Raw genomic sequence first — 11,652 nt, forward strand, 5'->3', positions numbered from 1 at the left:
GATTAAGGAACTCAGAGCCTCTTTTGTATTTAAAACTCCTTCTTGTCTGTTTTTCCACCAGTGTCCATTCCCAACCCCTGAGAAGATCTAAGTCAGCTTCCAGGAGAGTGTACAAAAGGATCAGGAAGGATTCAGAAGAACATACGCCACCAGCACATTACCAACAGCCCCAATCACCCAGCCCAACCCGGAGCTGGGAGCTGCTGTGGCTACCAAAGAGAATCTGTAGAGATCGGCCAGCTCAGGGCCTTGAGAACAGCTCTCTCTCCCTTGGTGGCAGCTGAGAGGTCAAGAATTGAAAACGACATCACAAGATAGAGGGAGCTGGATCCTTGAGTCACTGTGTGAAGGAGAGCCACCAAGGAAAGCAGCTCAACTCTCATTAGATTTTACACAAGCAAGAAAAAACTTTCATTGTGTTGAACCACTGAGATTTGGGGATTGTATATTACTGCAGTATAGCCTACCATTGTTCTTAGGTAAGCCTCCAGAGGGAGGGGTAGGGTGGTTTTGGAGAGGGTATTATTGATCGGCCACAGGTAAAATATCTGTGTTGTAGTGAGAGTTGGATGGGGGAAAAATAGGTATCATATTAACGAGAATGCAGACTCTGAAAGTAGTTTTTCTGGATTCATATTCCAGGTCTACCCCTTGCTATCTCTGTAATCTTGGGTAAGTTATTTATTCTCTCTAAACCTCAGTTTCTTCATCTTTAAAATCTGACTTATACCTACCTTAGAGACCTCAACAGATTATTATGAGATTTAAATGAGATAAAACCATGGAAAGTGTTTAGTGTGGTGCCTGACGCTTAGTAAGAGCTTAAGTCTTACTTGTTCTCTTATCTAGTGACACTTTAGGGCCTTATATCCCAAAGCCTCCCTGAAGTTGAATGTGGATAAGGCAAGGAAAAGCTGGAAGTTACCACTCATTGTAGTCACTGCATAACTTTGACATTTAAAGGAACACTTGAAAGACTAGAAAAGAAAGAAACCAACCCAGTAGAGATCGCAATAGGGAGATTGAAGGATGTGACCCCCTCCCCTGACCCCCACCACGTGCACACAAACACCCCATGGCAGACCTGATCACTAAATCCTATTTCCTCTGACTCCTGGGCACACAACTAAGCTAGTTCCCAGCCTCCTTGCTAGAATTCAGCTCCGTCTAATAGAATGTGGGAGCAGAAATGGCAGAGGCTTATCCTCTGATGCATGACCCTCCATGTAGGATGACCTCAGAAGCTATTTGTGGAAGACAGTAAAGCCTGGAAGACAGAAGGAGCCCGGGTCCCTGAGTCACTTCTTGGAGGAGAAGTGTCCACTGATCATGAGGCCCAGTCGGACTTAGTGAGCAAGAAAGAAACTTCTAGCAAGTTTGAGCCTTTATACACTTTTGCGTTGTTTTGTTGCAGCAGTTAGAAACACCTGTTCTCTAATAATTTATTGAATATTTTCTGGGTCAGGTACTTGACTTATGTTGAAAAAAATTCATGCCTTTAAAAGAGGATTTTCACTTAGTTTTGTCAAGTTATAGTAATTTACATAAACAACAGGGACAGATTTTGAATTTATCCCAAAGCACCTCAGTTGCTACAAGCAAAGGTGAAAGTTTAAGTTGTCCTGGCTGTTCCCTCTCTGATCACCCAGATCCATCACTCCCTGGGGACACTGTCTACATTCTATTAATGTTAGAAAATGGTGCTGTGTAAAGAGGTAGGAAAATAAACAGGTTGTGTCATTATATCTTTATGCAACCTTGTGACGCCTCATTTCTTTACACGTAGGGGAAGGAAAGGCCTTCCCCTCATCATTGATCAAGCTAAATGCCTAGGCCTAGCCATCCCTCCTAAACATGCCTTCCCTAATTCTTTCTTTGAGCTAAGTTTCCCTCTACTCCATTCTTCCACCCTTAAGTCCCCGACAGAAAACTGGCCACTTACCCAATGCATGGATTGGTCTGGTACCTCGGTGCCGTGTAGGAGAAAGGAGAGATGTCCTTGTCCACAAAAGACCCAAACCCCAACCGGAAATTGCTGGTGAGCTTCCGCATCTCCTCAGCGAGCTTGGTGCCCAGGTTCCGGATGTTGTCCAAGTCATCCTTCATGGACAGGGAGAGGTCCATCAGATAGTACAAGTCCACAGGATAATCCTCCACCTGGCGAACCTGCAGCTGGAACGCAGTCTTGTCACCTGTGCCAACAGAGAGGTCATGCATGTGAGAGGCCATGCAACTTCCTGCGGAATGAAGGGATGGATTTTGCTTTCAAGGCTGGTTCACCTCTTACTTTTCTTTAGTGATTGTGTGCCTCCCAGAAGAAATATTTTTCTTGGAAGTAGACTGCCTGAGGGGAATGTGGTGCTGAGGATACAACCCTAGCTCCTCCTTCCCAAACACCTGGCTCAGCATTTCTCAGGAAACTCTTTAACAATCAGGCTCCTTAGTGCAGCTCTGTTTTCTCAGCAACAAGGACCCTTGGGTAATTAGTGGACAGCGAGCTGGACAATTCCATGGACACATGGTGGGTGGAGAATAGCCCACCAACCACACACCGATTCCAGAAAAAGACCCAGCTAAGATGGGAATGTGCATGTGGAATGGAAAGCAGGGAGGAAATTAACGAAAGAGGAATATGGGCATGAGTGAATAAGAGCTAGGAGGGGAAGAGAGAGGCACAAGGCAAAGAGGACAGTTACTTAAAATACCCCAAAGGGCAAAAATATTGATGCCTGTGCCAAGTCACCTGTTTTTGTTTCTATTTCCCTAGCCACAAACTTACTATTTAGTTTGACGTTTTAGAACATCAGACACAACTCATTATCATCAGAAATTATATACATAAATACAGGAAAATGAATTACAAATTTTAGTTCCATCGAACAAAAAAGAAAGAAAGAAAAGAACAAAAGAGAAGAAAGAAAAAAGAAAAAGACACTGCTGGATTTGTCTACCAACTACAAGAAAGACAAAATGGTTTTTGGTTCTATAGTGAGGTAGCCAACAGAGGACAGCAGAATTGATTCATTGGAGGAAAACAAAGAGAAAAACCAACGTCTGGGAGGTGTGGCCTTTGCTGTCTCCCCAAGTCAGGGCAGTAACTGGAAGACCCACACCAGGATAATGATCCCTAAATCATTTCATAATCTCTAAAACAAGTCACTCAGAACCAACTTCAAGACTCAACTCATACCAGGTAATTCCGTCTCCCTTGGGCTCATCAGCCTTTCAGGAGCAGCAAGAGATGTCCTATTTATCCCGGAGCAGAACTGTCCACGCACATTTGTAATCTGGATATATTCTTTGTGTGTTTAGAGGCACAACAGCAAAGGCAGCCTCTCTCTTGCCCAAGGGGACCACACCTGACATGCTGACAGCCACCAGTCTTTCACTTCAAGCTGACAACCAGCAAACAAACTAAAGCCCTCTTGAACCTGCAGGGTAGAAGACTCAATCCTTTATGCTCCCTTTCCGCCTCCCACCCCAAACAAGGCACATTTCACTAACTAGACCATGAAGAATCAAATGATCAAAAGATTTTGTTCAAGTTCCAGCTCTGTCCCTGAACCAGGGGTGCAACCTCAGGCTCAGTTTCCCCAAATATAAAATGGAAATAACAATGCTCACAGCCGTGGTTAAGGCTGTGATGCACTCATGAGGGAGAGAAGTGTTCTATAAGCAGTAAAAGCTTGCACAAATGAAATACGATTATTATAATTACTATTTGTAGCCAGGGTGGCAGCGCCGAGCCTGCTTTCCCTGACTTGCCTTTGCATGTACTGTTCTGGCGGTCTCAAGATTGATATAGTTTCAGTTGCCTGCTGGTATGAGTCTATTTTTAAAACCACCGGAGTCTGACTCAAACAGAGGAATGTTCGAGATTTCTTCCAGAACGAATTCCGGGCTGCTGCAGTGTCTGTCTCTGGCTCCCATCAGGCAGACAGAGCAGGTCCCTCCAAAGGGCCCCTTGGATGCCACAACACGGTGGGGGAGGGGCAGGGAGGAGGAAGGATTAGGGGGAAGGGAGACCCCTCCTTGGCCCTTGCCAAGACAACAGACCCCGAAGGGACAGAGCCCGCCATCATATCTCCTCTGCCTGATGCCCGACCTCTTTTCAGGGTTTTCTACATTTTCTGCCACCTGTCAACCTTCCCCCCAAGTTTCCAGCTACACCTTCTTTTATCCACAATCTACTTCTACCTTTCTATGAGTTATGTGTAATTAACAGATGGGCATTTTAAAACCAGGAAACAGAGAACTGGCTTGGATTCTGGGAGGCTGGGAGGTACCATGGGACAGGAGCTTGCACCAGGCTTGGAAGTGGGGGAGCTGGGTTCCAGTCCAGACCTGCCACCCAGGATTCGGGGGGGCCTCAGGCTCCTTTCAACTTGCTGCTCAGTTTCTGCATCAGTAAAGTGGGGGAGGATATTAATTCTGGTGGGGATTAAAGGAGATAATGTACATAAACATCACAAACGTTCTTCCACAAGGAAAACTGTGGCCTCAGTTCCCCCAAAAGTCAATTATTAAAGCAATTTTCTGTGGGAGATAAAAAGAGAGATAGAAAATTCCAAAAGAAATTGATCAGTACTACACACACACACACACACACACACACACACACACACCCCCTTCCAAAGGCAGGCTGCAAATGTTAAAAAGAAATATTTCTCACATTTTTCCAGAAAAAGAGGGATGTAAGAAAGAAGGTAATATTAATGCTAAGAAAGAGAGGCTTTTTTGCCGCCTCTAATATGCTTGATTTTAAATGCCACAAACTCCTGAATGGGCCTTGGCAATATGGAATGTTCTGTCAGCCGATTTTGGAGGGAGTGACATTCCTGGTAGGATTCTTGGTGTGGGTGTTAAGCTGCCAGCACCAACTCCCCACCAGGGGAGGCAGCGATGTCAGCAGACGAGCGCTGTCTGCAGAGAGAAGGTTTGGGGCATGGCTCTCATCTCTGGGTGAGCTTCTAGGACCATGCATACTCAGACACCGTCCTTCCTTCCCACGCTTTCTCAGCCACGCTGCTCTCACGCACCACCTGAGACTTTAAGCCAGTCGCCACCCCCCATGTGCCTGGCAGAGCGCACAGCCCTTCTCCCCTTTGCTGTCAGGGCTGGGTCTGTGCCTGTCTGTGGTGACTCACTGTCCCCTGTGCCCTTCCTCTCCACACAGGATCCCTACAGGCTACACCCCTTCTCTCTGGGGGGGTTTCATGTAACCCCTGTTCCAGACCAGTGGCAGGATCAGAGAAACAGGATAATGCAAACTCAAAAGAGAGGCTGATCCCCTGGCACCTGTGAGGATGCAGCTACTCCCCCGGGCAGCCCCTCTCACGTCCTTCTGGTTTTTCCTGTTTCCAAAGCCCCAGCTCCAACTGCATTGAGCCTAGAATTCCTGCCCCTGCTCAGTTCGTAAGTACAGGTCCTCCCACTGTAATCATGTAGCAACTAGCATTCCATCCGAAATGTATTCTTAAAGCTTTCTTTTTCTGCCCTCCCTTTAATAAAAAGTGAAAAGTTAGCTTTTTCCTTAGGGTCATACATCAGATGACAAACTTTTCTAGAGAGTGAGTAGAGAATTCTAGCAAAACCTTTAAAGACTGATTTTTGTTCAAGTGCTAAGACAAAGTAGCACCTCAGCTGATAAAGACTCTTGCCATTCCAAATAAATGTGAATGGTTTTTGATTCTCTAGAATTACGCTTCTCTACTAGAAATTGAAAGAAAGAGGAGAAACATACAAATTTGCTATATTACAACAGGAATACAACTGAACAGGAAAGTAGGGCCCTAGTGCACACCTTATAAATGAACACACGGCTCTTCTGTTCACTACAGCAGAAGGTAATTAGTGCCCTAGGATTAAATCCAGACCTAGAACCAAAGAATTGCCTCACTGTTCTAGCACAAGGCTGCCAGGCTGCACTGCACCCCATTCCCCACCTCGGAATTCAGACTCTTAACAGATGGAACCAAAAAACGAGTCATCTGAAGACATGGTTGGCCTCCATGGTGTCTGCCTCCAAGCATTAGGGCTCTACATTTCTAGTTTACTTTAAAATAATCCCTATCTACCCATCATGAAAAGTCTTTCTTCATCTATTTAAGAATGTACATTGTCAGTCGGGGTGGCAACTTTATTGCAGAAGCAATACCTAAAGTGGCACCTCCAAAGTAGAGCCTGAAAGGAGAGGGAGAAAAAAACATAAATAGAGACTGGCAGGAAACCCCAAAGCGACCAATCCCCTGTATTTTAGGTAACAGTATTATACCAATGTCAATGTCCTGGCTTTGACAACCTACTGTGATTATATAAGATGTTATCATTGGGGACAACTGAGAAGGGTACATAGGACATCTCTGCATTATGTTTGCAATTCTTGTGAGTCTAAAATTATTTCAAAAATAAAAAGTTTAAAACAAAAAAAGAGAGCTATCAATCAACAGTCATGTTTTAAGAGGTTAAGGGATTGAGGCAAATAATGACTTTAATAAGTCCTTTCTAATTGCCTCAATGTTTTAAAATCACCTCTAGTTTCTGACCATTCTCCATAAGCTTTACTTGAAAGTATAAGTCCTTTCTTAAGGATTTTCAAAGGTTCTTATCCTGACATATAGTTTTCAGTATTGAAATAAAATGGAAAACATGATCCTGTGTTTATATAAAATCCTGCTTCAAGTCTGGCAGTTCTTTAAAAAGTTAAACATAAAATTACCATATGACCCAGCAATCCCACTCCAAGGTATAGACCCAAGATTATTGGAAACACATGTTCCCACACAGCTTGTACATGGATGTTCATTGCAGCATTAGTCATAATTGCTTCAAAGTGGAAACCACCCAAATGGCCATCAGCTAAGATGTGGCATATCCTATATATACACAATGGAATATTATTTGGCCATAAAAAGGAATGAAGTACATATTACAACATTGATGAACCTCGAAAACATTTTGCTAAGTGACAGAAACCAGATATTATATGACTTACAGGAAATGTCCAGAACAGGCCAAACCATAGAGATAGAAAGTAGACTAGTGGTTGCTAGGGGCTGAATGGGGAGGGGGTGGGGCAGGATAAGGAGTAACTGTTAATGGGGATGGGATTTCTTTTTGGGGTGATGAAAATGTTCTGGAATTAGATAGTGGTGATAGTTGTACAACCTTGCAAATACACTAAGAACCACTGAATTGTACACTTCAAAATGGTGAATTTTATGGTAAGTGAAATATATCTCCATTTAAAAAAAAAAAAAAGCAGAACTAAAAATCCTGCTTAAAGGGAAATTTGCTTTCCTTTTTGTCCCCCAGAGTTATCCTGGAACAACAACTTTGCCTTTGTGATATCTTTCATATTATGCTGAGGCTTGTCCTTGACTAGTCTGGTATAAGGCTGACGAAGGGTTATATTTCACTCAACAAATATTTATTATGAGGTACTAGGGCGGGGGAAGGAGGGAGGACACACAAAAGCATTTCTAAAAAGATATAATGGAAAAATCCATCCCTCCATACCTGAAAGCCCTCCCCAGAGTCAGGGAGGAATTTCCTTGAGGTAAATAAGCATTTAAAAACTGAAAATTTTGCTAACCGCAACATATCATTCTCCCCTTCCCCCAAATCAATATCTGGGGTTTGCCTGTACTTCTCTTTTAAATATTAAAAATCATATTTTCAAAATTTTACAAGGCATCATTGGTATCAAGTGTTTCTATATTTGAAAACCATATTCACAATGGTTTTAGACCCTCAAGAATTCAAATTTTCATCAAATCTCCTCCTGGTCTTCACCTCCACAGACTGAAACATTCTCATGGTGTGGGTGTATGTTCATGGGGTGGCCAACCCTTCTGTCACCTCGATGCCCCCAACACTGAGCTCTCCATTCCTAGACCTCCCACAGGACAGAGACGCACACAGCACCCGTAGGTTTTATATAAACATACGATCATGTTTTCCATTTTATTTCTAATAACCAGAAACCATCATAACGTTTAGCAGGAGATGTGACTATACCAAATAAGACTGATTTTTTTTTAAATTGAGCATACATTGAGTTTTATGCATAAATATATATTGTGCATAAACCTGCCATTACTAAAATCACTCTTTAACTCCTCTATGGGGGCTGTTTTAAAAGCCAGCTGATAAGTCAAACCAAACTGTCTGCTCACATTCACACCTTAATTCTGATTTGAAAAACTGGAATTATTAAAACTATGCCCTCTTTGGCTTTGTGAGATTCCTAAATTAAATCTACCCTAAAGAATAAAGGATTTGCCACCATTTCTTGGAGAGAACAGCACAGGCTTTGAGAGCTATTCTAGATGAGGAGGTCCAAAAATACAAGTTAAAAACCTCCCTTGACAATGACTCTGAAACTACAAACTTTTGGAAGTGTGAATTTTTGTCCTTGTTTCCAAAGATTGTTGATTGAAAACAGTATACAGTTATAAATACATTATGATTATAAGCATATGAAAACTATGAACATGTGAATAAAGACAGAGGATACAGTAAAAATGAAAAATAATATTATGTTTAAAGTGGATGATTTTTCAACAATTTCCTTTAAGTTACTGTTATATTGTTATCACAAAAAAAGGAAGATACAGCATTCATATTAGTTGATAATGTTCTTATACTATACAGTGTTCCAGAATATTAACAGTCCATAACAACTCTTACACCCACTTTTAGGACACAGCCCTTGACCTGGAGCCTGTCTTCCATGTAAGACAATTTATTTTCCCCAGAGAATATCACCAAACATCTGCCCACACAAAGGCTCGGCTGCCTTTTTCTCTCCACCCACACAGTTTTGTAAGGGTTCCCTTCCTTTTCTCTCTCAACTTGGCATCTCACCAAACAAAGAGGCTGTGTGTCACTCATAGTGATTAAGTTTGCAAAAATCCTAACTTCGACTAATCTCAGCACTGATCCCGCCGTGGGCAATCCAGTAGCTTGGGCTTCTCTGTCCAGCAGGGCCTCCTTATACCCTTCCTTTGTTTCTCGTTTTTAGGACAATTAAAATAGGCAAAATAAAACGTTATTCAGATATATGATGACTCAGAGCTCTTTTCAAAAAAACCCGTGGTGCAGACCATTCAACAGTAATAACAACAGCAGCAACAAGGAGCTTCGCTGAGCGCTCCATAGGTAGCACTGTGCTAAACCATGTCTGAGGCACTGAGCACCCCTCCTCAAACCTCTGTCTGGCACCCTCGGCCATTACTTTTTAAAGTTCATTTATACAAAAAGTCTCATTTAAGCCTCTGAACATGCCTGTGAGAAATAAAGTTGACAAAGACCCTGAGCTGCTGAGAGATGGAGTAACCTGCCCAGGCCTGAGCTAGGGACAGAGCCAGGGCCAGAAGCCGGAAGAGCCAACATGATCCATGATCTTTCCACTGCTACAAGCTACCCTGAAGTCTAAATAAACCATCTACGAATAGTTATTGCCAATGATTTCCTAGACAACAAGACAGAACAAAAAGCTAAAAATCAACAGAATTTGGAAAAATCTGCCCCCTCCCCACAATGTGAAACTTTCCATTGTAGCCACATGTACATCCACCCTTTGACACTGCAAGGATTCTACCATGTAGAATATTATACGGCAAAATCAAACAGAATTTGCCAACAGGAAAAAAAGGCTTTTTCCTAATAGTAGCACTTTTCCTGAGCAACTTCCATTAATTAGGGAATAAATCTACCAGCATCCACCTAGAAGAAACAATAACATTATTTACAATAGCCAAAAGTTGGAAACAACCCAAATGTTCACTGGAAAAACAAAATGTGGAAGCCAGGCACGGTGGCTCACACCTGTAATCCTAGCACTTTGAGAGGCCAAGGCGGGAGGATCACTTGAGGCCATGAGTTCAAGACCAGCCTGAGCAACATAGTTAAGACTTCATCTCTACAAAAATGTAAAAATAGCTGGGCATGGTAATGTGTGCCTATAATCTCAGCTACTGGGGAGGCTGAGGCAGGAAGATCACCTGAGTCCAGGAGTTAGGTTGCAGTGAGCTATGACGATGTCACTATACTCTAGCCCAGGCAACAGAGTAAGACATTGTTTCAAAAAAAAAAACAAAACAGGCCGGGCGCGGTGGCTCACGCCTGTAATCCTAGCTCTCTGGGAGGCCGAGGCGGGCGGATTGTTTGAGCTCAGGAGTTTGAAACCAGCCTGAGCAAGAGCAAGACCCCGTCTCTACTAAAATTAGAAAGAAATTAATTGGACAACTAAAAATATATAGAAAAAATTAGCCGGGCATGGTGGTGCATGCCTGTAGTCCCAGCTACTTGGGAGGCTGAGGCAGAAGGATTGCTTGAGCCCAGGAGTTTGAGGTTGCTGTGAGCTAGGCTGACGCCACGGCACTCTAGCCCGGGCAACACAGTGAGACTCTGTCTCAGAAAAAACAAAAAAAACAAAAAAACAAAATGCGGTTATGTACATGAAATATTATTCAGTCTAAAAAGGAATAAAATTCTGACACATGCTAAAGTATGGAAGAACCTTGAAAACATTATGCTAAGTGAAATAAGTCAAACATCAAAGGACAAATATTGAGTGATTCCACTTACAGTTGGTACCTAGACTAGCCAAATTCATAGAGTCAGAAAGTAGAATACAGATGATCAGGGGCTGAGGGTAAGGTGGAACGAGGAGTTATTGTTCAGTGGGTACAGATTTTCTGTTTGGGATGATGAAAAAGTTCTGAAAATACATAGTGGAGATGCCTACACAACATTGGGAATGTACTTAATTCCCTGAACAGGACACTTAAAAATGGCTAAAATGGTAAATGTTATGTTATATATATTTTACCACAATTTAAACAAATAGCAAAAATATTCCCCTCACCCCGGGGGCCCTGTAGTCTGCTTTCGGAGGTCTGAGCCTCACCACATGCTTTTCCTCTCCTGCCTCTGATCTCAGCCCGGCCTGGCTCATTTTCCCAGTAGTAACATGTCCCACCCCGCCCTGGGCTTTCCTGAGCCCTGGCATCCAGCTTTTTCTAAGGGCAACTCACCGGGCCGCAGGCTCACAGTGATCTCCTGTGGCGTCATCTGAATGACGTCTGCGCCCGCGGAGCTGGAGCCCTTGCTGCTGAGAGGCAGGCTGCGCAGGACGCGGGTGCTGCTGGCTGGGCTCTCCACCTCGCCTCCACAGCCATTTCTGACCAGGTTTGCCCTCAAGTCACACCGAGAGGTGACAGACCGGGGGTTGCCGAAGTCCTAGGCAGGGAAACAGAGGAAGAGAGGAGGCGGTCAGGGTGTCTCCACAGAACATCGCAGGTGGCAGGTGCATCACTACCTGGTTGGCCTTCAACTCTCTACGTTCCATTTTCATTGCCTGATGAAACGAGCATCCCTGTCCCGAATGCCTCACCACGTATCATGAGGCTTGATTGAGCCGCTGGACAGGAAAGCATTTTGTAAACTGTAAACACATAATAAAAATGTTCAGTTTCATTCTTATTTTGATGGTCAAAATACTCTTAACTGCCTACATGATTAGCAAGAGAAAGAAACTGAAACAGTCAAAAGTTGTATAGCTAAAAATATTTTAAAAGACGATATATAAGTGGCTCAGAAATCCTCACTGGGGCATTCAAGAGTTAACTCTTGAGCTGTTCATTC

The 11,652-nt window shown here is 43.3% G+C and overlaps 1 protein-coding gene across 1 annotated transcript in view; it reads right to left on the reverse strand.

The window, feature by feature from the left end:
* Nucleotides 1-11,652, reverse strand: part of ITGB5 (integrin, beta 5) — a 111,417-nt gene that overhangs the window by 75,876 nt on the left and 23,889 nt on the right. The window contains exons 3-4 of the mRNA XM_012641596.1: nt 11,043-11,247; nt 1,943-2,192 (exon numbers count right to left, since the gene is read on the reverse strand). Of these exons, the coding sequence (XP_012497050.1) occupies nt 1,943-2,192; nt 11,043-11,247 (455 nt within the window). The remainder of the gene's footprint in view (nt 1-1,942; nt 2,193-11,042; nt 11,248-11,652) is intronic.

Source organism: Propithecus coquereli, unplaced genomic scaffold (genome assembly GCF_000956105.1).
Source record: "Propithecus coquereli isolate 6110/MARCELLA unplaced genomic scaffold, Pcoq_1.0 Scaffold10, whole genome shotgun sequence".
NCBI lineage: Eukaryota > Metazoa > Chordata > Mammalia > Primates > Indriidae > Propithecus > Propithecus coquereli.